At 39.9% G+C, this 26,077-nt stretch overlaps 1 protein-coding gene across 1 annotated transcript in view; it reads left to right on the forward strand.

Annotated features, from left to right (window-relative positions):
* The window catches only part of hmcn1 (hemicentin 1), a 128,680-nt gene that overhangs the window by 97,849 nt on the left and 4,754 nt on the right, over positions 1-26,077 (forward strand). The window contains exons 76-103 of the mRNA XM_061738756.1: positions 114-235; positions 906-1,070; positions 1,960-2,067; positions 3,226-3,363; positions 3,441-3,575; positions 3,693-3,962; positions 5,193-5,383; positions 6,703-6,916; positions 7,014-7,148; positions 7,898-8,088; positions 9,086-9,167; positions 9,259-9,528; positions 11,184-11,354; positions 11,771-11,941; positions 12,787-12,957; positions 14,890-15,060; positions 15,177-15,347; positions 16,755-16,925; positions 17,646-17,792; positions 17,866-18,003; positions 18,120-18,241; positions 18,808-19,045; positions 21,798-21,860; positions 21,983-22,102; positions 22,187-22,321; positions 22,411-22,524; positions 23,054-23,179; positions 24,191-24,319. Coding sequence (XP_061594740.1) covers positions 114-235; positions 906-1,070; positions 1,960-2,067; positions 3,226-3,363; positions 3,441-3,575; positions 3,693-3,962; positions 5,193-5,383; positions 6,703-6,916; positions 7,014-7,148; positions 7,898-8,088; positions 9,086-9,167; positions 9,259-9,528; positions 11,184-11,354; positions 11,771-11,941; positions 12,787-12,957; positions 14,890-15,060; positions 15,177-15,347; positions 16,755-16,925; positions 17,646-17,792; positions 17,866-18,003; positions 18,120-18,241; positions 18,808-19,045; positions 21,798-21,860; positions 21,983-22,102; positions 22,187-22,321; positions 22,411-22,524; positions 23,054-23,179; positions 24,191-24,319 — 4,379 coding nt within the window. The remainder of the gene's footprint in view (positions 1-113; positions 236-905; positions 1,071-1,959; positions 2,068-3,225; positions 3,364-3,440; positions 3,576-3,692; positions 3,963-5,192; positions 5,384-6,702; positions 6,917-7,013; positions 7,149-7,897; positions 8,089-9,085; positions 9,168-9,258; positions 9,529-11,183; positions 11,355-11,770; positions 11,942-12,786; positions 12,958-14,889; positions 15,061-15,176; positions 15,348-16,754; positions 16,926-17,645; positions 17,793-17,865; positions 18,004-18,119; positions 18,242-18,807; positions 19,046-21,797; positions 21,861-21,982; positions 22,103-22,186; positions 22,322-22,410; positions 22,525-23,053; positions 23,180-24,190; positions 24,320-26,077) is intronic.

The following is a 26,077-nucleotide window of genomic DNA, read 5'->3' on the forward strand; positions in this document are numbered from 1 at the left end:
TTTGATTGCAACTGATGAGTAATTAAAGTTAATGTATCGTTTTTTTAAGTTATGTAATATGTTGTTAGACTCGTTTTAAATATGAGTTTGACTTTTTTTTAAATCATTTTCAGATTATTATCATCTGGTTCCTTGGTAATCATAGCGCCTACAGTAGAGGACACAGCGCTGTACAAATGTGTGGCCTCCAATGAGGCAGGGAATGACTCCAGATCCATCAACCTCTCTGTCATCGGTGAGAAACACAACATTTTATTTTATTTTTATTTATCCTTTATTTATCCAGGAAAGTCCCATTGAGATACAATATCTCTTCTGGCAGGGAGTCCTGGTCAAGATGGCAGCAGAAAAATAAATTCAGTTTCATATAAAAGAAAATACATACAAGGACAAGTAACTTTAAAAAATAAAAATAAAAACATATCAAAACAAGAAACAAACAAACATAAAACATACAGGGATCAGAAAGCTAAAAAGAATTCATGACAAAGAATGACACTTGATTAAAAACAATGACATTGTTCTGTGAAAAATGATTTTAACATATGTTTGAACATGTTAAGAGAAGGTAAATATTTAAGGTTGAGTATGTGTTGTAGCTCATTCCAAGCTTGCGGTGCATAAAAGGAAAAGGCCTATTTACCCAATTCTGTTCAAGTGCTTGGGACAATGAGGAGAATTTTCTCTGATGATCTTGTGTCATAGCTACTAGAGTAATATTTTAATAAATTGGATATGTACAGAGGTAGTTTACCCAGTAATGCTTTTGCAATAAATATTACATTTGTAAACGGATCCTGATTTTTTTCAATAATATGACTAATATTTGATTCAATAATTCAGTTCAAAGTTCAAATATTTTCATTCAACTAAATATTTGTTCTCCCTCCACTTTTCCCCTCCAGTTCCTCCATCTATAGCAGATGAGCCCACAGAGCTGGTGGTCACCAGACTGTCCCCGGTGGTCATCGCCTGTACTGCATCCGGTGTCCCAGAGCCCTCCATCCACTGGAGCAAAGACGGCAGGAAGCTGGCGGCTGAGGGGCAGGGATACAGCATCCTCCCAACAGGTCAACATAAAATGTTTGGTATAACTAGTACTCGAGTTGTAAAAGAAAATCAGGGGGGATGGTGGATTTTATCATATGGGGACAGATAATTTGTGCTGATTACAAATCATATAATATATTACAAATAATAGCAATGACCAAAACACCTGCAGAAATACTGCAGGAATGACATAGCAGCAGTTAAATGCAGCATTCTGTAAGCTTTAAATATCCACTGGGCTTACATCAAATACATCAAAACACAACAATAAAAAACAGTTTTCTGAACTTATCAATATGAAAAAACTCTAAATCTTAACAAGAATATTTGTCTAATTTCTAGTTAAAATGTCTCAATTTAGGAAAAGAATCTCATTACACTTAAAAAAAGACTCATCACTGGAAAAAACAACAATTTTCACCTGTTTCAAGTAGATTTTCACTTGAAATAAGTAGAAAAATCTGCCAGAGGAACAAGTTTTGCTTGTAATGAGAAGATAAATCTTGTCCCACTGGCAGATTTTTCTACTTATTTCAAGTGAAAATTTACTCGAAACAGGTAAAAATGGTAAAATAAGTTATTTTTCTGGTGTTATTTTTCTGGTGATGACTCTAAATGTTGAAATAGCAGTAAAACCACATTCATTGATGAAATGACATAAGGGATGGAAAGCGGGGATGGCAGTTTTACAGGGGGGATGATTTTGACTGTTTTTATTTCAGGGGGGGATGCCATCCCCCCTCATCCCCCCTCAACTTGAGTACTGGGTATAACTTTGTTATCCTTTTGACGTTCTCACAACACCATGCCTGGTGCAGGTTACTGAAGATATAAATACGTATTATGTGAAAGTGGGAACTTTGATGACTCTTGAAATATGTTAAATTGTTGTTAATAATTTGCTTCCAGGTCCAGTAGAAATCCCCTCGGCTGAGCTCAGTCATGCCGGACGCTACTCCTGCACGGCCAAGAACACTGCAGGCTCCACCCACCGCCACGTACAGCTGACAGTACAGGGTAAAAAAAAGATTTATGACGGTCTGAAGTGCTGAGCTCAACAAGCCAAAAATTATTCACAGCTTCACTGAGATTTATCTGGTTTCTGGCTGATTTACATTTTCCAATCTTTATGTGCTAATGTCACACTATCCCAGAGTATTTTAGCATAATCTTAGGTAGATAACTTACATCTTTGACAGCTGCATATTAATTTCTGGGTCTGGGACTTAGGCCCAATCTCAATACTCCCCCTACTTTTCTTCAGCACTTGAAATCTAGGGCACTTGGCCCAGGTGCCTGTCCCAATACCCCCACTCCCCCTCGTTTTCATCCCTACCCTGATCAGGAAGCCGAGAGCCAAAAGCTGTTTTAATTTCAGCTGTAGCGCTGTTAATATGCCACTTTATTAAGTTTTAATATTTTTTCAGGCGTAAAAGTAACCGTTAAGATCCCCAACCTGGGCTCAGTTTATCCAAATAACGCCTGTTAAGAAATTTGACTCGACATTTTTGGAGATGAGAAGAGCCCCCGGCCCCGGGGAGCAGCAGCAGCTCACAACCCGAGAACAGACGTGATCGCCGGGTCAACCTGCGCCGTCGTCCCGGGAGAGAAACCTGCAGCTCTGTTGAGAATTACACTGGCCAAAATAAATCATTTAGGAAGATAAATGTTGGTTTAATAGATGAAATCTAACAGTTGTAGCTATGCCTGTTAAGAAATTTCTGCCTGCTGGCTCCGGAGCTTATGGGGCCGCATTAAATCGACGCAGAGCCTACGGCGTAGGTTACGTAGCCTACGGCGTAACCTAACAGCCTTTATTCCGGCAACGGACAAAAAAGGGATTATGTACATTCACTGAGTGAATATTATGAAAGTAAAATATATATTTCTTGCTAGAAATGTAATCAAAATGCATTTTTATGCAGAAACTAACTCAAAATATTCACAAAAAAAAATAAGAAATGTCCGCCATGTTTTTTTGGGGGGATTCAGTCTGCAAATGACGACGAAAGGCATTCTGGGAAATTTTTATAGCCCCTCGCTCGCGAAGTCAGCATGTGAAATCCCTCGCTGTGAAGGGGTAGTGAAGAAACCGAGGGCGAGGGGGAGAATTGGGACGGGGCCTTACCCACACTCTTTAAATCTGCATCATCCTGTCTTCCTTCTCCTTTTCAGAACTCCCAGCGATCCATTCCCACCCGTCCACCGTGGACGTGATCTTCGACAGTCCCGTCACTCTTCCCTGCAGAGCCACAGGCTCGCCCAGACCCAGCATCACCTGGCAGAAGGAAGGCATCAACATCCCCACCACAGGTAGCTACACTTCCCCTGTGAGAGCCAGTGACTGTGAGCCATCCATCATGACATCGTCATCTCTTGCTTCATCGTAGGTGGAGGTTTCATGATACTTCCTAATGGAAGTCTACAGATCTCCAAGGCATCCATGTCAGACTCTGGGACGTACATTTGTGTCGCTCAGAACCCCGCAGGCACTGCTTTGGGGAAGACCAAACTCAAAGTTCAAGGTATGTTGTTCTCAGAACTTAGGAGCTGATCGTGTTACAGTTATGTGTTTGTACTCATCTTTACTTTCACTACATATATTTACTGCACATTATTCCTATGTTAACGATATCCTGCAGTTCCTCCGGTGATCCACTCAGAGACTCTGGAGTACGTGGCATCTGTGGACTCAGCCGTGATGTTGGCGTGCCAAGCCGATGGCTCCCCTCCGCCCTCGATCACATGGCATAAAGAGGGGCAGCTTCTGAGCGACTCGGTACGGCAGCGGGGGCTCAGCTCTGGATCCCTGCAGATCGCCTTCATTCAGCCCGCCGACGCCGGGCGGTACACTTGCACCGCCGCCAACGCGGCCGGCACGGCCAGCATGGAAATGAGGCTCACCGTACAAAGTAGGTTCCAGCCAGCATCATATTCATAGCAGAATCATATTTTAGATCAGATTAGATTCTACTTTATTGTCATTACACGTGTACAAGTACAGAGCAACGAAATGCAGTTTGGCATCCAACCAGAAGTGCAAAAGAAAGTTTTATAGTAAATACAGTATATACAGATTATAAAGTGCTATACAAGAGCGTGGTTTAAGGCCTGACCTGGTACTACTGGTACTATTGGTACTATTGGTTAGACAAAAAAAAGTAGACAGATGAAATTAACATTAAATAATATGAAATATTCTCTCATAGCCCGGAGACTTATCCGCCGCAATTGGAAATCTGACAAACCCCCAACATTCACAGAATGGGTCAAAGATGTCATATATTTTATACCTTTAGAAAAGCTCAGATACAACAGATTCAAATCTCGCCAAAAGTTTATAAAGGCCTGGTCCCCTTTCTTAAAATTCGTCCTTACGCTGTCTTTCGATGATGTAGCTTAGTATTATTTTTGTCATGTTTACAGTGTTACTCGGATTTTTGGAAACCCTTGTACTACTAACAAATGTTTGGACTAATGTGTAACCCTTAACCGTCCATGTGTTATTCATCTATTTGTTTATTTTAACATCATTCTTGTTTTTATTATTACTAATGTTATTTTATTTGTGTACTTTATTTAGTTTTTTTAATTTTTTAATTTTTTTTTTCTTATTTTATTATTATTATTTTTTAGTTTTTTTTGTTTACATATTATGTTTTACTGCTATTATCTTCTTTGTATGTGGGAACTGGGGAGGGTGGGATATATGTAGGGTTGTTTGTCTTAAAAAAATATTAAAACATCTTATAAATAAAGTTATAAAAAAAATAATAATATTAAATAATGCACAGATATAACAACCTATCTGAGGTTGCTAAACTAGTGCAAATATTGAGTGCATATCGACTTGGGAGTGCAAACAAATGGCATAAAGTGTCTACAGTGCAGATAGAGTGGTGTAATGAGGATCAGAGGGGGGTAGAGTTCAAAAGAGTAACAGCTCTGGGGAAGAAGCTGTTACTCGGAGGGCTGGTCCTTGACCGTAAGCTCCTGAAGCGCCTGCCTGAGGGCAGGAGGGAGAACAGTCTGTGAGCAGGGGGAGAACAGTCCTACATAAAACCCACTGATGTTTTACACATAAAAGGTGATGAGGAGAAACAGGGATTTGAGCCATTTTCATCTCCCTTTTGCCTTCACAGTTCCTCCTTCCATTCGCGGTGGAGAGCAGGAGGTTGCGGTCGTGGAACACGGTCACGTGCAGCTGGTGTGCGTGGCAGAGGGATTCCCACAGCCCGTAGTGTCCTGGGAAAAAGATGGCAGTCCACTCAGTGAAAGCGCGGGGGAGTACACCATCCTGCCGTCCGGGGAGCTGGTGATCGACAGCGCTCAGGTAAAACAGTTTAAATGAAGGATGTACCGTATTTTCCGGACTATAAGTCGCACTGGAGTATAAGTCGCATTTTTGGGGGAAATGTATTTTATAAAATCTAACACCAAGAACAGACATGTCATCTTGAAAGGCAATTTAAAATAAAAATAGAATAGAGGCAACAACAGGCTGAATAATTATACGATATGGTTATGTTACATGACACAACTGAGAATGTGCCTGGTTTGAGTTATTCAGATAACTATAGCATAAAGAACATGCTAAGAAGTTTACCAAACCATCTGTGTCACTCCGAATAACTAAAATCCAATGAAATCTTCATCCTCTGTGTCACTTTTAAATATCTCCGTTAAATCCGGAGGTAGAAGATGCCGAGCTTCCTCATCTACATCGCTTACGTCAGACTCATCGTCAGTTGCAGTTCACCCTCTTGCAGTTTAGTGTGAAAATAACATGTGAAATTATATACCAGTAATAATGTATTAATAATTTCACACATAAGTTGCTCCAAAGTATAAGTCGCAACCCCGGCCAAACTATGAAAAAAAAACGTATAATGCGATTTATAATCTGTAAAATACGGTATATATCTCATGGTGCGGAAACTAGGGCTGGGCGATATATCGATATTTTAATATATATCGATATATTTTCAAACGCGATATGGTACGAAACAATATCGTTTATATCAATATAGCTTTTTTTTTTTTTTTTTAATGATTTTGATATAGCTTGTTTTGTGACAAATTTACTTGAATGTTTTATTTGAGATTTGCACAAATGTTTTGTTATTTGCACAACTGTCAACCTCAGTGGAAAAGTCTGCCTGTTACTGTCTACATTGTATTAATTGCACAGTGTATTTTAATTTAATTGTTATGCAGGAAAGGGATATTTGTTTTATTTTATTCAAGAAGCATTTTTATTCTATATATGCAGGCAGTTTATTTTTATTTCATTTGTTTTATATATTTTGATATTGTGCAGACCTCTGTTAATAAATGTACCTGTGTGACATTTGGCACGAGGCTTTGTATTAAAACTGACTGTTTTTTTAAGGGTTTGCCTCAGCAAAAAAATGAAGCTAACAGAGATGCTATGCTATAATGCTTTGGGGGAAACCCCAATTATGTCACAGAAAAAATATCGATATATATCGAGTATCGCCATTCAGCTAGAAAATATCGAGATATGACTTTTGGTCCATATCGCCCAGCCCTAACTGAAACTAACGTTTCCAGATAAGCTCGGCTTTGATCCGTCCAACTGTTGACCTGAAAGTTTGTTAAGTGTCACAAAAACCCCTCTCTCTGCACCAGCCAAATGACGCCGGCATCTACGCCTGCGTCGCCGCCAATTCGGTGGGGCAGGACAGCTGGACCTTGACCCTGTCCGTCCACACCCACCCCGCCTTCACCGAGCTGCTGGGAGACGTGGCTCTGAACAAGGGCGAGCGCCTCATTATGACCTGCGGCGTCAGCGGCATCCCTCCACCCAGAGTCACATGGGCCTTCAACAACAACATCATCCCAGGTTTCACTAAACATTAAGACATTAAGATGTTTTTTTTATCACGTTGATCTTTTTCCCCTTTTAAAGGTCTTTTTTTTATGCACCCTTACTTCTGCAGTCCACTACGATCACATGAACGGTCACAGTGAGCTGGTCGTCGAGCGAGTGAGCAAAGACGATGCGGGTACCTACACCTGTGTGGCGGAAAACAGCGTGGGGACCATCAAGTCGCTGGGATTCGTCCACGTCAAAGGTAAAGCCGCACTTCCAGGAGTCGTGCTGATCACACCTGTACTCACACCCGCCGATAGGGGGGGACAAACGGGTCTGTTGTCCCAGGCCCAGGGTAGGGAGGGACCCAGAACTGAAAAAAGAAAAAGAAAAATGTTTTTTTTTTTTTTAAATTCTCATTAAATTATGGAATCATTTTTCAAAATGTTTCAAATTATGCATATTTGTGGAAAAGATATGTAGTATTTGAGTCACATAAAAGCTTATTATTTGTTTTCTTCCTAATTGTCCTTGAAATAGTGGTCAAGAACCCCCAACACAAAAATGGTTTGGCCGCTGATCAAAATTTGATGTTGTCATTTAATTCAACCATTAGAACGGTCAAAATGTCCGGTCAGCACAAGTCCGGTGCTCAGAAAAGAAGAGAAAAGAGAAGAAAAGAAGAAGAAAATAGAAGCCTCAGAGATTCTTTACACAAATATTTTAAAAAGGGTGGTGACGGTGAAGCTGGAATTAATAAAGTCAGCGTAGAGCAAGGTAAGAAACAGCGCAGCCAACGTTTACCAACCTTGTAACTTAACCTAACTGGCTAGCTCTAATGTTAACGTCAATTAGCTTGTATAAAAACCTGAAGAGCAGAGGGAGAGGGAGAAGGAGAGATCCGGGCGCAGGGGGGCCCATCTTAGATTATTTTGTCCGGGGCCCAGGCAAGACTGTCAGCTGGCCTGCCTGTACTGCTCACGACTCACAGTTCGTCTGCTCTTTCTCCAGAGCCCCCCATCATCGACGGGGACCTTCACTCCAACCGGATTGAACCTCTGGGTGGTAATGCCATCCTGAACTGCGAGGTGCGAGGAGACCCACCGCCACTCATCCAGTGGAGCAAAAATGGCATCAACATCCATATAAGCAACCGAATCCGTCAGCTGGACAACGGCTCCTTGGCCATCTATGGCACAGTGGTAGGTAAAGCTGCTTTCCTCAACGAACCTTTATCACCTGAGGAAAACGAGACGAGACGCAACCAACATGCTGGTCATGTGACGATAACGATAATTAAATATATAATGCAATATCGTAGAGGAATAAAAACGAGACTAAAATGTAGATTACAAAATAAAAACTCTGCTAAAATGTGTCGTCTTTTTCGTTGACCAAAACGAGACGAAATGTTATAACAAAGATCCTTAATCTCCATGTTTTCAGTAGTTTCCTCTGGTTTAGTTCTGCTGCTGGGTGACGTTAGTCCTCAATCCCAGTCGCTGCAGCGGGGAATCAGATCCAGTAGATGCAGCTGCAGAGTTAGAGGCTGATGCCGTTAACGCAGAGCTCTAGGTTCACGTCAATTAAAAACAAAGTTACATAGAGAAACGTGGGGATCTGCTCTGGGGCTGGAGAAGAAGAAGATCCATCTTTGGATACACTTTCCTACATAGACGTGGAAAAGAAAACCCAATGTGTCGTCAAAAAAGAAAAAGATGGGGATAAATGCGGAAAAATAAATATGTTGTAAACTCAAATTAGAGTCTTCTGTATCTGGAATGAATGTATTCTTGAGTCTATAAGGTTACAATAATATAATAATAAGATAACCTTGTTTGAATTGTAAAATGGGTTTATACAATCTTTGACTAAAACTAGACTAAAATGGTCCCGGACAATTCTGACTAAAATAAGACTAAAATGCTCAGACCTTTAGTCGACTAAAACTTGACACGACTAAAAGGAGTATGAACGTGACTAAAACTAAAAAAAACTAAAATGATAGCTTGACCCAAAGACTAGACTAAAACTAAAATTGAAACAGGCTGCCAAAAATAACACTAGCATTAGTAAAACCTCTTTTCTGTGTCATTGGTATAAGATGTTCTTTCTTTAAATGTCTCTACTTGTGGTGGAGATTTAAGTTGCATGTCTGGTAAACTGGATAATTGTTACCCATGTTATTTATCATGACAGGGTGAAGATGCCGGCAACTACATGTGCGTGGCGACAAATGATGCTGGCGTGGTGGAGAGAAGCGTCACCCTCACCCTGCAGAGTGAGTGTTCACTTGCTTCACCTTTAACTGCAGCATTCGCTGTGTAGTTTCAGTAAAGATTTGCTCTAACAGAGATGCCCTGCTCCGTCAGGTGCTCCGTCCATCAGTGTGGAGCCGGTGGCGACGGTAGTGGATGCCGGCACCACGGTTGTGCTAAACTGCCAGGCAGAGGGCGAACCCACCCCCGCGATAGAGTGGTCCCGCCAGGGACGGCCCCTTCTGGCGCGCGATCGCTTCTCCGTTCTGTCCAACGGGTCTCTCCGGATCAGCAGCGCCCAGAAGGAAGACACGGCTGAATACGAATGTGTGGCCAGAAACCTGCTCGGATCAGTGCTGGTCAGGGTCCCTCTCACTATACAAGGTGAGCTGGATATCAGTTTTATCAGTACTCTCCTGACAATTACATGTATTATACAGAAAAAAGAAGCATTTTCTTTCTTGTGTTGTTATGAATGATTTAATTTTTTTTTTTTTTTATTTCGAACATGTATATGAAATGAAAGCAAAAATAATAATAAAAAGATAAACATTTACATCTTCATATTAACATATGTTCGAAAAAAAGGAGTAGGAAGAAGTGTACACTTTTTGCTAGTTCCTACTAGGGGTGGGTATTGGGAAGGACCTCACGATACGATACGCATCACGATACTTGAGCCACGATACGATACACATTGCGATATCCCGATTATGCGATATCCCGATTATTATATTCTACATAGTTCACCGAAAAATTTAAAAATGCATTACACATCTTAAAATCCAAGTTGTATATGTACATCAGATGATAGTGATGGATCTTAAAATCCGAGTTGTACGTTCATCAGATTATAGTGACAATTCATGGGACAAACTGAGTCAAAACAATGTTTTATTATAACTATACAAGCTAAAGTTACAACATATTTGTATATGTTTTTCATATTATTTACATCATATGAAATTAACATTAAATTTAGTATGAGGTTGCTTTAATTATGTGGCAAATGATAATAAACACAAGAAAGATGGGTACTAAAACCAAGGACAGGCACAGTGATCAGTCAGTATAGATATAAATCCATAAATAAATAAACCTCTGTCCATTATTTTTCATTTTTTAAGGACAGGCAATTGTGTTATATAAAAAATAAATTATAAAATGAAATAAAACGTGAAATAAAACCTGAGCTCAGTGCAGGGCCCTCCCAGGGTTGGTAGAGAGTGACAATGCCCAGGACTGTCACTTAGGTAGAAGCACTGGGTGATATAATGGGAAAAAAATCGGGGATAAAAAAAAAAAAAAAAAAGAAAAATCGATATTCAAATTTTTAATATCGATATTGAATCGGCTGGAAAAGTATCGCGATATATTGCCATATCAATATTTTTGCCCACCCCTAGTTCCTACCCCTTTATAACGCTATAGATTTACATTATTTACTATTATTATATCTACACAATATCCATATAAATATAATCTATATAAATACTCCGTAAACATGCCTATTATTACATAATTATCCATATAAGTATATAGACAATATAAATATTACATAAATATTATATCAATATCTAGAAAATACAACTATTATATACATCTATATAAATATACGCTATATAAACTACATAAATATCCCTATAAATATATATGTGCTACATACCCAATAAATATATAACATACATTACATAATTTCAACTATCCCTCTCAACAGATAATATATACTACATAAATATCTAAACATATCTTAAGCAAGTATAATATACTATTTTTCCCCACCTTATTTGTTTCTCACACTCCCCGCCAACCCATTTCCTCTTCCATATACCTGTTTATAAATAATTATTTGTATTTCTTTTTAAACAGATTTATGTTATTACTTTGTTTCATTTCCTGCTCCAAACTGTTCCACAGAGTCACTCCACAGTTCAATATGCACATGCTTTTCATTGTTGTTCGTACTTTATGTTTTCTAAAATGTAGTTCTCCCCTTAGTTATAATTTGAATAAGATGAAGCAAAATATTTGTGTTGCAGTCCATGGGGGGTATTCAGAGTGGGCAGAGTGGGGTCCCTGCAGTGTATCCTGTGGCGCTGGGATGCAAAAGAGGCTGAGAAGCTGCAACAATCCTTTACCTTCTAACGGGGGCCGTCACTGTCAAGGATCAGACGCAGAAACACGCGGCTGTCGAGGAAAGCCGTGTCCAGGTGAGACGCCTTTAATAAAGCACAAATTTACTTTTACACTACCGTATTTTCCGGACTATAAGTCCCTCCGTAGTACAAGTCGCACCAGCCATAAAATGCATAATAAAGAAGGAAAAAACATATATAAGTCGCACTTTTGAGGGAAATTCATTTTATGAAATCCAACACCAACAACAGACACGTCATCATGAAAGGCAATTTAAAATAAAAATAGAATAGAGGCAACAACAGGCTGAAAATAACATGTGAAATGATACACCGGTAATAATGTGTTAATAATTTCACACATAAGTCGCTCCAGAGCATAAGCCTCACCCCCTGCCAAATGATGAAAAAAAACGCGACTTATAGCCTGGAAAATACGGTAGTCTGAGCATGTGTGAAGGCAAATTCTCTATATTTCCCCCCCTCAACAGTGGATGGTAACTGGTCAGACTGGTCTGCCTGGGAGGAGTGTTCACAAAGCTGCGGTCAAGGCAACAGAACCAGGGTCCGGACCTGCAGTGACCCTCCGGCGCAACATGGAGGCCGGCAGTGCGAGGGGGAGGCGGTGGAAGCCATCATGTGCAGTGTGAGGCCGTGTCCAGGTAAGAAAACACACACAAAGGAGTATCTGTTGTAGAGAACCACATGTTAGGTTTTATCTCAAGATTTGCACAGAAAAGTAACTAGGGCTGGGGATCGATTCAAATGTCAAGAATCGATTCGATTCCGATTCTTAAGATTCAGAATCGATTATCAAGATTTGATTCGATCCGATTCGATTCCGATATTAATTTGGGTAGTGTTATTAAAACTGTTTTTTGAGCTGTTGCATGAATTATATGACTGTAGTTATGCAAAAAAAATTACTACTAGTATTATATTGAGATTAAACAGCAAGTATTGGCAGCTAATGATGCTGTAAGGACCAATCAGCTCCCAGAATGCTGATAGAACTGCTTTCAGAAACATCATGTGGGTCAGAATTACCAAACAGATCCAGGGAGGAAACAGACGGATGAAATCGGTTTTATTTTTTCCCACATTCCGTTTTTATTTGTTCCATTTTCAGTCTATTTTGGTTTTTAATTTTTGAGTATTTGGTTTTTAGCATTTTTTACAAATGTAACCCCAAGACAGTATATAAAGTAATGAAATATAGACAATTTATGCAATTATAACCTAACACTTTAATGTTTTCATACCTTTAAACATATTTAAAGGCAAAAACATGGCACCAGTTATTCTCGTGTCCAACAAAACATTCCTTTTTTGGGGATAAACAAAAAAATAACATAAATAAATAAAAGAAAAAAAGAAGAAAAAAAAATCAATCTTTAGACATATGAATCAATTTTTAGGAATTAATATGAGAATCGATTTAGAATTGGGAAATTGATTTTTTCAACACAGGCCTAAAAGTAACAGCTCTTTTTCTTTGCTCTCCCAGTGGCCGGTAACTGGGGAGCCTGGTTACCGTGGAGCCCGTGCAGCGAGACCTGTGGTAAGGGCATGCAGTCCAGAATCCGGCTCTGCAACAACCCTCCTCCGGCGTTTGACGGGCTGCAGTGTGAAGGCACAGACACCCAGTCTCAAGTGTGCATGGAGAGACCTTGTCCTGGTGAGGACACAATCACGTTTTGAGAACGTCTCTGTTGTTGCTAATAAAATTAACTGAAGAAGCAGAAACTATATGACTAAATGTCAGGTTTAAACAACCTAGAACATCAAAAACAAAAGAGAGAAAGACGAGAGGTTACATTTTTACTTGCAAGGAGAGCGGAGAGAGATGCGTTCAGTTACAATCTCCTACCGCTCTGAAGCGCACTTTGCCGACCCCTCTCTTTTTATGTCCTTAAGGTGGTCCCTAGTTAGAAGGTTAGCCGCAGCAAGACGGAGTATATGTGGGTGAATGAGAAGAATCCAAGTGGAGGATTGAGGTTACAGGGAGAAGAGATAGAGAAGATGGAGGATTTTAAATACTTAGGGTCAACAGTTCAGAGCAATGGAGAGTGTGGAAAAGAGGTGAAGAAACGTGTCAGGTGTGATGCGTGATGTGTGAACAGTTTCAGCTAAAATGAAAGGAAAGGTGTACAAAACTGTGGTGAGACCAGCGATGTTGTTTGGTCTAGATCGGGGGTAGGCAACCCGCGGCTCTAGAGCCGCATGCGGCTCTTTAGCGCCGCCCTACTGGAGCTTTTTCAAAAATGTTTGACCTTTTTTTCCCTTTTTTCCTTTTTTTCTTCTTTTTTCCCCTTTTCTTCTTTTTTTCTTTTTTTTTCTTCCTTTTTAATCTCAACATTTTCACGAAACTTTGACTATTTCCCCGACATTTAAACTTTTTTCTCAACATTTCGACTTTTTTCTCGAAATTTTAACTTTTTTCTAAACATTTCAACTTTTTCTCGACATTTCGACTTTTTTCTCAAGATTGTACTTCAACATTAATCTTGACATTTCGAATTTTTTTTTCTCGACATTTCAACTTTTTTCTCGACATTTCGACTTTTTCTCAACATTTCGACTTTTTTCTCAAGATTGTACTTCAACATTAATCTCGACATTTCGACTTTTTTCTCGACATTTCGACTTTTTTCTCGAAGTGCATAATGAAAAAAAAAATCTTCCCCCAGTTATAACTAGATACATGCAGCATGTGTTGTCTTCATTCTAAGGCTTATAAAAGACTTTTCATTTTTTGCAGCTCCAGCATTTCAACATTTTGGGTTGCCGACCCCTGGTCTAGATACAGTGTTGCTGAGGAAAAGACAGGAGGCAGAGCTGGAGGTAGCAGAGATGAAGATGCTGAGGTTCTCTATGGGAGTGACGAGATTGGACAGAATCAGGAATGAGAACATCAGAGGGACAGCACATGTTAGAGGCTTTGGAGATAAAGTCAGGGAGGCCAGACTGAGATGGTTCAGACACGTCCAGAGGAGAGATAGTGAATATATTGGTAGAAGGATACTGAGTTTTGAACTGCCAGGCAGGAGGCCCAGAGGAAGACCAAAGAGGAGGTTTATAGATGTAGTGAAAGAGGACATGAAGGTAGTTGGGGTAAGAGAAGAGGATGCAGAAGACAGGCTAAAATGGAGGCAACTGATTCGCTGTGGCGACCCCTGAAGGGAAAAGCCGAAAGGAGAAGAAGAAGAAGAAGAAGAAGAAGAAGAAGAAGGAGAAGAAGAAGAAGAAGAAGAAGAAGAAGAAGAAGGTGGTCCCTGGTTATTATATGAGTTGCAGCTCTAAGGGAGATGGAAAACACAGCAGCAATTCTTCGTTATCTTCAACTTGATATATGTTGCTCTTCCTTGACCTTGAAGCAGCACGGTATATCAGTCCTTGTTTTGCACAGATAGCTCTTTGATGACTTCATCTGCAGTCACGCTATCTGACTTCTCCTCTCTACAAAACAAACTCTGCAAATTTGAGTTGTAAATAAACACCAAACCAGCTTAGTTTATATGTAAAGGCAATTGGAGTAAATATGAGATTACTTTACGTTCAATTATTCTAACGCTAAACGTTCTCATTACTCTCACCATGCGTTGTCCAGTGAATGGAAAATGGTCGTCGTGGATGAGCTGGGGACCCTGCAGTCTTTCGTGTGGGGGTGGGACGAGACAGCGGACACGCCTCTGTGCCAGCCCCGCCCCTCTGCATGGGGGCAGGAAATGCGAGGGCAACGACGTGCATATAGATTTCTGCAACAGCGACGCCTGTCCCAGTGAGTCTTGCAACTTCACTCCTCTTTTCTGTATTTATTTTTCCATATTTGCACACTCCCCTTTTTCCTGTGTGCATTTATCTGTGTACTTAACACTGTTCACCACTTCCTGACAGTCAGTGGTAACTGGGGATCGTGGAGCAGCTGGGGCATCTGCAGCAAAACGTGCAACGGAGGTCAGATGCGGCGCTACAGGACCTGTGACAACCCCAGACCTGCGTATGGCGGGAGAGCTTGTGCCGGCGCTGACGCTCAGATGCAGAGATGCAGCACGGCCAACTGCCCTGGTGAGTCCTTATTCTGGCTGTGCCCCATTGTTCAAACTTTTTGGAGTGATATGTGTAATTTTGTGTCTGAAAGAATTGAAACTGAGTTCAAATTATTTTGGAAGGATGTGTTGTTTGGTGTTTTTGACCATGTTACAATTAGAACAAAGCCAAAAGAAACATTTATTATTAATTTGTTGATTATCCTTGGAAAATTCCACATCCACAAATCCAAATTCTTACACAAAAAACCCTCTTTTTTTACTTTTCATTGTGAATTAAATCAGTATCTGGACTCTATTAAATGTTTTACTAATTCAAAAGCAATTAAAACCATAAATGTATGTAAATGTTTTGGCTTTCTTTTATAATTCCATCCCCCCTGGCTGGTTATAATGTGTTGTGCTTTTTGTTTTGTTTTTTATTTGTGTTATACTCTTTATATGTTATAATTCAACGTGAAATTGCATAATGTGAAGATTTGTTATCATTGTACCGTTTGCAAATGTTAAATAAAAAAAACTGCCCTGGTGAGTCTGCAAAATGGTGCCAAAGTCACGGGTCACGGATACTTGAACATGCACTTCAACGCTATTGAAGAAGCTTGAGACAATTGCAAATAATAACTGTAAATGGAATACATTTGTTCCATTAACTTTTTGCAGAACATTTAAAAAAAAGAAGCTGTGAGCACAAAAAATGCCTTTCAGTCCCATCTGTCCTTGAAGCTGAGCTGCTTATCTTTGTTCTTAAAGGTGGTGTTTTAAAGTTGACACCAGACATAATTTAGGCACTAAAGTTCCTGTCGATAGCATTGTTTTGTACTTTCTTCCTTTTTTCTTCAGAAACTAGAAGCCTTTTGTACTCTTCAGCTTAGTCAGCACAGGTGAGCTCACACGGAGCTCTGCTAAATCACTCATTCATTTCTGATTATCTTTGCTGAGTGACAACTTAAGTTGCACATTGTCACTCAGCACACATGAGGGGGTACAGTTAAATGTGGGAAACGCAGATGTACAGTGGGAAAGTATTCAGTACCCTTTAAATTGTTCCCTCTTTGTTTGATTTAAGCCATTTGCTAAAATCAAAAAAGATCATTTTATTTCTCATTAATGTACACTCAGCACCCCATCTTGACAGAAAAAAACAGAAATGTAGAAATGTTTGCAAATGTATTAAAAAATAAAAACTGAAACATCACATGGTCCTAAATATTCAGACCCTTGGCTGTGACACTTTGCTCCTTCATTGGAGTCCAGATGCGTTTAATTAAACTGATTAGACTTGATTACAATTTTGATGACATTTTTTATCATATCAGGTCAAACCCCCATTAAGAGCGTAAAATCTCAAAAGGAGTGAAGTAAATGTTTGACTCTTCTACATTGTTTTTGCATTAATCCGTGTTCTTGTGATGTGACGTTGCAGTTGACGGTAACTGGGGTTTATGGCAGTCGTGGGGAGAATGCTCCGCTTCCTGCGGAGGCGGAGAGAGGACACGCCTCCGACTGTGTAACAGTCCGTCTCCTAGCAACGGAGGCCGTCCCTGTCCCGGAGACTCCACTCAGGTATCCCGGTGCAACCCTCAGGCGTGCCCAGGTGAGTGTCTTCCTTGTGTAGGGATGCAAATCTCTAGAATAGTTGATCTGGTTACGAGAGCATCTCCTCTTGTACTGACTTCAGCAGTAAATTATTGTATGTTTGAATTATGTCCTATTATACAGTTATTATAAGTACAAAAACAGCCATCATTGGGGTTTTCTGCAGGCTGGGGATGTAATTTTCCACTCTTGTCATTCTGTTTACAAAACTGTACAATTTCCTGGCCATCTTTTTGTGCATCATGTCCCACTTTGGAATTCTTTTATGAAAACTCATCTCGGGGGGGGATCTCCTGCGTGAGTGAAATGAGGCGACCTGTGAAAACTAGTTCAGGAGGTCAGTCTCGAGCTGCATTTTACGCTCCCTTTCACCGCTCTGCGTGGTTCGCTCCAGTTATTCCATCTCGTTCATAGATCAGATCACAGAGAAAGAGGTACTTGTCTCTCACATCACATGCTTCCTGATGTCTGCAGCCTCGCTTGCTGCTCACCTCCTTCTCAGCTTCCACCTGTAGGCTCAGAGTCTAAGGAATGAGGGTTAATCTATGTTCAATACCCCCAATATCTCTTTGATGTCTATAATAAAGCTTTTAAAGTCTTCATTGTGTCACTTGACTGACTGAACTGCAGTTGTGTGAACTGGTGTCCCAGTAGGAAAATGCTTTGTATTCATTTGTTCAACCCTTTTTTACCCTTAAATGCCTTCTTTTCGTGTCAGGTGGGCCACAAAAAGCTCGCGGCAGTATCGTAGGAAACATAAATGGCATTCCGTTTGGCATTGCCATCATTAATGCCACCATCACTGACAGCAACTCCGGCAGTCGGATCATCAAGGCCACTATTTCCAACGTACCAAGATCATTAGGTCAGTATCTCAACCGTTTCATATGTGGCGTCATTCCTCCAAAGGTAAGTAATTGAAGACCTTTTAATTGAAGGTCCTGCAATGAGGAAGCTCATCTCCATCCTGAACCCCGTCTACTGGACAACGGCGCAGGAAGTAGGAGACGCCGTCAATGGTTACACGCTGACAGGAGGGGTCTTCGTCCGGGAAACGCAGGTGGAGTTTGCTACAGGTAGAAGTGCTTGTGAACCGGCTCTGGCAAAATGAAATGTTCGCTCATCAATCGTTAGGGCTCGTTAGGGCTCGTTAAGAATGACTTACACTTGTTGTGCAACTGGATGTTGCCAGGTGAAATCCTGAGGATGAGCATCATGGCCCTGGGCCTGGACTCCGATGGAGTGTTGCTGCTGGACATCGGAATGAGTGGAAACATCCTTCAGCTGCCTTCAAACGCTGACATCAACATCAAGGTACCAAACTACGGAAGAGTATGAGGGCCAGGCAGGATAAAAATAAAAATAATATTTTAGAGGAGGAAGTTTTTTTTTCATTATGCACTTCGAGAAAAAAGTCGAAATGACGAGAAAAAAGTCGAAAAGTCGAGATTAATTTTGAAGTAGAATTTCGAGAAAAAAGTCGAAATGTCGAGAAAAAAGTCAAAATACTGAGAAAAAAGTCAAAATTTCGTGAATAAAGTCGAAATGTTGAGAAAAAAAGTTGAGATTAATGTTGAAATACAATTTCGAGAAAAAAGTCAAAATGTCGAGAAAAAAGTTGAAATGTTGAGAAAAAAGGTGAAATTTCGACTTTATTCATGAAATTTCGACTTTTTTCTCGAAGTGCACAGTAAAAAAAATCTTCCACTCTCAATTTTTTTTTCTCTTGCCTGGCCCTAATACTCTTCCGTAACCAAACACATAGTTCAAGAATGATTACATTTATATTTATCCTAATGTCGACAAAAAAACTATTGCTGTGCTGTCTTTACAAATAATACTAAAAGTGAAATAACCCATGTCCACATGTGTTCTCCCAGGACTACACCGAGGACTACATCCAGATAGGTCCGGGCCAGCTGTACGCTCTGTCCACTCGTATGTTCACCGTCAACACGGAGAGTGTGCCCTACTCCTGGAACCACACCATCTCCTATGACATAACCAAAGGGAAGATGCCCTACCTGGTGGAAATGCTCCATGCCACAGACATCCGTGCTCTCTACCATCCTCTGGAGGAGGTGTTGGAGTACAGCATCCAAGCTAGTATCAGTAAAGGTATGTTTCTAACGACTGACTTAATCATTACTTATATCCAGTACTCGAGTTGAGGGGGGATGAGGGGGGATGGCATCCCCCCTGAAATAAAAATATTCAAAATCATCCCCCCTGTAAAAATGCCATCCCCTTTCCATCCCTTATGTCATTTCATCAATGAATGTGGTTTTACTGCTATTTCAACATTTAGTCATCACCAGAAAAATAACTTATTTGACCATTTTTACCCGTTTCAAGTAAATTTTCACTTGAAATAAGTAGAAAAATCTGCCAGTGGAACAAGATTTATCTTCTATTACAAGCAAAAAAATCTTTTTCCACTGGCAAATTTTTCTACTTATTTTAAGTGAAAATCTACTTGATTTGAAAATTGTGAAAATTGTTGTTTTTTCCAGTGATGAGTCATGTTTTAAGTGTAATGAGATTTCTTTACTAAAATTAGACATTTTAACTAGAAAATAAGACAAATATTCTTGTTAAGATTTTGAGTTTTTGCAGTGATCCATTTTACTTAGAGTCATATTGATAAGTTCAGAAAACTGTTTTTTATTGTTGTGTTTTGATGTATTTGATGTAAGCCCAGTGGATATTTAAAGCTTACAGAAAGCTGCATTTAACTGCTGCTATGTCATTCCTGCAGTATTTCTGCAGGTGTTTTGGTCAGTGCTATTATTTGTAATATATTATATTATTTGTAATTTGTAATTATTGACACTATTATTGTCATTATTATTATTATTGTCATCATCATCCTTACTATTATTATTATTGTCATTTTTTTTATTATTATTATTATTATTAGGGCCCGAGCACCTTCAGTGCGAAGGCCCTATTGTATCTGTAGGAATTTTTCTTTTTTCTTTCTTTCTTTCTTTCTTTCTTTCTTTCTTCTGACGAAAGGAGGGCCTTTTTGCCCCCCTAAACGTGCCCAAAAAGTCACCAAATTTTGCATGCAAGTCAGGCCTGGCGAAAAATTTGATATTTAATGGTTTACAATAATGGGCGTGGCAAAATGGCTCAACAGCGCCCCCCGGAAAACTTTGTGCCTCAAGCCCCACAATACGGTTTGACGTACATGCACGAAAATCGCTACACACCTGTATCAGTACACAACTTAAAGAAAAGTCTCTTGGCGCCATGGCCGAAACCGAACAGGAAGTCAGCCATTTTGAATTAATCGTGTCACTTTGGCGCAATTTATGCCATTCCTTCGGCAGTTAATACGGCCCGAACCATAACGTGCCCCCAAGTGTGTTATACATCAAAACGTGCGTCTCCATCCTGCGACACCACGCATTACTTTTCTCTTTCAAAAGCGTTACCGTGGCGACGCTAGACGCCAAAAAGCGCGCCCACTGTTCATCTGGTTGGTTCAGACAGAAAAAACTTTGCGCCTCAAGCCCCATAATACGGTTTGACGTACATGAACGAAAATCGGTACACACCTGTATCATGTCGCAACTTAAAGAAAAGTCTCTTGGCGCCATGGCCGAAACCGAACAGGAAGTCGGCCATTTTGAACATTCTGAATTAATCGCGTAATTTTGGAGCAATATGAGCCATTCCTTCGAGAATTAATACGGCCCGAACCGTAACGTGCACCCAGGTGTGTTATACATCAAAATGTGCGTCTCCATCCTGCGACTACGCGCATTACTTTTCTCTTTCAAAAGTGTTACCGTGGCGACACTAGACGCCAAAAAGCGTGCCCCCCTTCATCTGATTGGTCCATATTTGATAGTTCCCCAAAAGCCACCAAATTTTGCATGCAAGGCAGGCCTGGCGATAAATTAGATTTTTCATGGTTTGTATTAATGGGCGTGGCAAAATGGCTCAACAGCGCCCCCTGGAAAACTTTGTGCCTCAAGCCCCACAATACGGTTTGACGTACATGCACGAAAATCGGTACACACCTGTATCATGTCACAACTTAAAGAAAAGTCTCTTGGCGCCATGGCCAAAACCGAACAGGAAGTGGGCCATTTTGAATTAATTGTGTAATTTTGGTGCAATTTATGCCATTCTTTCGGCAATTAATACGGCCCAAACCGTAACGTGCACCCAGGTGTGTTGTACATCAAAATGTGCGTCTTCATCTTGCGACTACGCGCATTACTTTTCTCTTTCAAAAGTGTTACCGTGGCGACGCTAGACGCCAAAAAGCGTGCCCCCCTTCATCTGATTGGTCCATATTTGATAGTTCTCCAAAAGTCACCAAATTTTGCATGCAAGCCAGGCCTGGCGATAAATTTGATATGTCATGGTTTGCATTAATGGGCGTGGCCTAACGGCTCAACAGCGCCCCCTAGAATACTTTTCTCTGGCATAACTTTTGAAAGGTTTGACATAAAGAGTCGTGGGTGGTGTCATGGGACTCGGTATTGAGTCCTTGACCATAATTGGTGAAAATTAGCCCCGCCCCTTCTTCTGATTGGTTGTCCCGATTTTCTGCTATAACTTTTGAATGGTTTGACATAGAGAGTCGTGGGTGGTATCATCAGATTCTGTATGGAGTCCTTGACCTTCATTGGCCTGAATTAGCCCCGCCCCTTCTTCTGATTGGTTGTCCCTTTTTTCTGCTATAACTTTTGAATGGTTTGACATAGGAAGTCGTGGGTGGTGTCATTTCTGATATGCTTATGGAGGCGGTGGCCGTGAGTGCGAGGGCCCGTTCATCGCTGCTTGCAGCTTTAATTATTATTATTATTCTGCTCTAAACTGACTCTGAAAGTATCTAAATGAATGATTCCAGCTGATCGCAGTAACCAGTGTCCTCACGGCTTCACTTTGGTCTCTGCCGGCCCTTATTGTGAAGGTACGCTTTTATTTTACTCCTTTTATTCCTGTTTCTTGTATTTTCAGTTGATGTCTATTTAAAATTCATCTGACATGATTGTCGCCATATTTTTGTTAATTCCTACCATGCATGTGCTGCAGATGAGAACGAGTGTGAGGCTGGGAATCCCTGTTCTCACGCCTGCCACAACGGCATGGGTAGCTACTACTGCTCCTGCCCCCGGGGCCTCGCCATCTCAGCTGACGGCCGAACCTGCCAGGGTACGACGCACCTTACTCCAAGAACAAAGCATTGTTACTGCAGCGCGGTTCAGCCCCTTAATGCGCTGTTCCTTCCTTTTCCAGACATTGATGAGTGTTCGCAGGGCGGGAATACGTGTCACGGTGGACAAGACTGCGAGAACACCGTTGGCTCTTACAGATGTGTCATGCGCTGTGGGCGGGGCTTCAGGAGAATGGCTGATGGTTTCAGCTGCACGGGTACATCCAGTATATTGAAGGTTCCTGTAGTTGATTTGTGCGGTTACGGTTCCCATGTGGAAAATGTTCATCTTTCTTTTATTGCACAGATGTGAACGAGTGTCAGGAGTCCAATCTGTGTAATCAAATCTGTTTGAATACCATTGGTAGTTATCGCTGTGCCTGTGAGCCAGGCTTTCAACTCAGGAACAGACGCTGCGTCGGTAAGTGTCTTACTGGCCTGCATTAAACTTCCATTGTGAATATCTACAAATAATATTACATTGAGTAAAACTCAGGTGTTGTCCAAGTTGATCCTAGAAGTTTGAGTAAAAAGTTTTTTATATTTTTCATAGTTTTTTATATAATATTTTGTGCATGTGCAAAACATATTTGTACTTGTAGAAATATTTTGTGCATGTGCAAGAAAAATTGGTACTTGTAGAAATATTTTGTGCATGTGCAAGAAAAATTGGTACTTGTAGAAATATTTTGTGCATGTGCAAAATAAAATATTTCTACAAGTACCAATTTTTTTTGCACATGCAGAAAATATTTCTACAAGTACAAAGTTTATTTTCACAAGCACAAATTGTTTTATACAGCTGCAAAACCTTATTACACATGTGAACATCTTTTCACAGATACAAAATATTTATGGCTTTAACTTGAGCCCATATAATTCACCTTTAATATTATACTTGAAAAACTTGCTTTGATTCATTTTGTTTTTTAAATCCATGTCAAATGCAGATATAAACGAGTGCAGGCAGAGGGTTTGCCGTTCAGACCAGCAGTGCAAAAACACCCGCGGGGGTTACACCTGCGTGGACCTGTGTCCCAGCGGGATGACCAAGGGTGGGAACGGCACATGCGTTGGTGAGTGTTTCCAACTGATCCCAAAATAAAAATCAAAAAAGGGGGAACATCAGCTAGTTTCCCCCTCAGCATACCGAGTGGTTGATCCCTGTCCGTGTCCCGTTGCTTGTCGTAGATATTTTTTTTTTTTTTTTTTTTTTTTTGTCAAAGGTACGTTTTTTTTTGTTTTTTTTTATATCTTTTTATTTCACAATAATTTTCACAATTTACATTTTCCCATTCACGATTTCTATTCTAGCCACATCCCTACCCTCTCCATAATTACCCTAGGGGAAAAAAAAAAAAATCATACATTAAGGGAGAACAAAATTAAATAAATATAAAAAAAATTAAATAAATAAAAAAATAATATCAGCAACAGCGATATCAAATTATATATATATCCATACATACATACAAACATACATACATATAAGGCACAAGTTCGAAAATAGAGATACTCATTGGTCCCCCTTGGAAAAATTCTCCAGTTTTGAAAATAATGGAAACCATAATTCTTGAAAAATATGACCATTGTATTTTGTATTTTTCCAAAGTTAATTTTTCCAATGGTAAAAAAACTGAAATTTGATCCAAAAAAAACTTGAAATTTGGAGAGGAATCATCTTTCCAAAGTAAAAGTATGCATTTCTTAGCGAAGTATGTGATCATAATTAATATCCTGCTTTTTTCCGGTGAAACATCTAACTGAACATCCAGTGTATCATTTAATAAATACAAATTGGAGCTTAACTCAAAATGAATTTCTAAAACTGATTGTGTGAAGGAATGAATTGATTTCCAGAAACTTATTAAAAGATCACATTCCCAAAACATATGCACAAATGTTCCATCAATTCTTTTGCATCTTGGATATTTTGAAGAGATATCCTTTGAAATTTTGTGCATTTTAATTGGAGTTAAATACAGTTTGTGAATAAATGTAAAATTAGCCTCTTTAATTTTATTACTAGTAAACGGAAAATGTATTTTTTCACATATATTTAACCAAGTATTTTCTGCCTGTCGTAGATATTGATGAATGCAGAGGCGGCCTCCATCAGTGCAGGTACAACCAGATCTGTGAGAACACCCGAGGCAGCTACCACTGCACGTGTCCACGTGGCTTCAGATCTCAGGGACTGGGACGGCCCTGTGCTGGTACGTGCTTTCCTTGTAGCCTCTTCACCAGAAATGGGATTTGGAAGTACAATTTCTACACTTTACATAAACTTCACATCGCAGCATCTGAACCTCACTGGGTTTTGAAATGAGTTACATCCCAACAACAGTGTCATGATGTTTATAATGGAAACTAAGCCAAAATGCAGCTGTGTTTGAGGAACCAATTACACCCAATGATTCAATAGTTTACAAGACAAACTTTATCAGCAATGAATGTAATCTGATGTTGTTCTTCTGTACAAGACCATAAAAGTTGTGTTGTGCATTGTGACTAAACAAAAGCCATGCTGCCACGTTCCCTTCAAAGGAAAGACAGTTTTTCGTGGTGGCATTTTCAAACAAGCCACACTCGCTCACCCTTTTTCTTTTAGTGAACATGCTAACTGAGGCCTGGTGATCCTTGTGGGTTCCCATCGTGCGGATACAAATCATCTCCAACTGTCTTAAATGTTTTCTACCTGCACGATCAGTTGGGATCGGACGAAATGATGACAAAATGGCCATAACACTCTTTCCAGATTGTTTAGGTTTTTTCCTCTAAGGTGCCTGATGATGTCTTTCCTTCTTGCCACAACAAAATGTCAAAATCTTTGCGTGTATAGAAGTGTTCCCTCCTGCTGATGACTAGTTATTGATAAAACGTCTTTGATTGGCAGCACCTGGCTGTTACCCATAGCAACGGGAGGGGTGTATTTAGTTTTCCACACGCTCGGTTGACATTTTGGCTTAGTGTTCATTAAGAGAGATGGTGTTATGTGTCGTCATACTTTTAGTTAAGTATACTTTTCCTCTGTTTTTTCTTTATTTAAGTAAAGTCCCATATTTTATAACATTCTAAGAGCCATGTTTGTAGTAATCTGTTTATTTAAGTACAAATTTCTGGACCGCTTTCCCTAAGCTGTTCCATAAGCTTGCTTGCTGCTGCCAGCATAAATATAAAAAGCTGCTCTGCTTTGCTTTGCAGACACGTCACGCCGCTGCACGCTTAGACAACTAAATACTGCAATGAAAACTGCTGATTAACCCTTTAAATCAAGTAACTTGCTTTCTGTTTTTTGCAGAGCTGTATTGCATGTATTTAAAAATTAAAGGCTTGTGCGTCATCTGCTTTTCAGCAATGTTACGTAACTTTGGAGGGAAGAAAAGTTGCCAGTCCAGCTTTTAAGTAACATCCGTTAGATAGATAGATAGATAGATAGATAGATAGATAGATAGATAGATAGATAGATAGATAGATAGATAGATAGATAGATAGATAGATAGATAGATAGATAGATAGATAGATAGATAGATAGATAGATAGATAGATAGATAGATAGATAGATAGATAGATAGATAGATAGATAGATAGTGAAATTCATGTTGAGCAGCAGTACACACAACACACACATTCATACACATACAGAGAAAAAGGCTAAAAAAGTAAAAAATACATAATTTAAAAATATATGCAGTATATACAGAAGAAGAAGAAAAATAGTGCAGTAGGAGATATTATAAATACAGTGCAGGTAGGATATGAATGAATGGAGGACAGTGTAATTGTGCTGAATGAGGGGTGGGGCTGGTGTTGCACGTGTCTTGTAAATTTGTGCATTTTTAAAGTCACAATTGTTTTCTTTTTGAAGCGTAGCTGCTTATTTGGGCTTTCCTCGTCATGTGTCTGCTCTGTTTCACCGCTCTGCCTGTCTGTGTCGAGGCTGTCTAATAATTGTCCTTTTTCCTTCTGAGGAA

The sequence above is a fragment of the Cololabis saira genome, chromosome 13, assembly GCF_033807715.1.
Source record: "Cololabis saira isolate AMF1-May2022 chromosome 13, fColSai1.1, whole genome shotgun sequence".
Classification (NCBI taxonomy): Eukaryota; Metazoa; Chordata; class Actinopteri; order Beloniformes; family Belonidae; genus Cololabis; species Cololabis saira.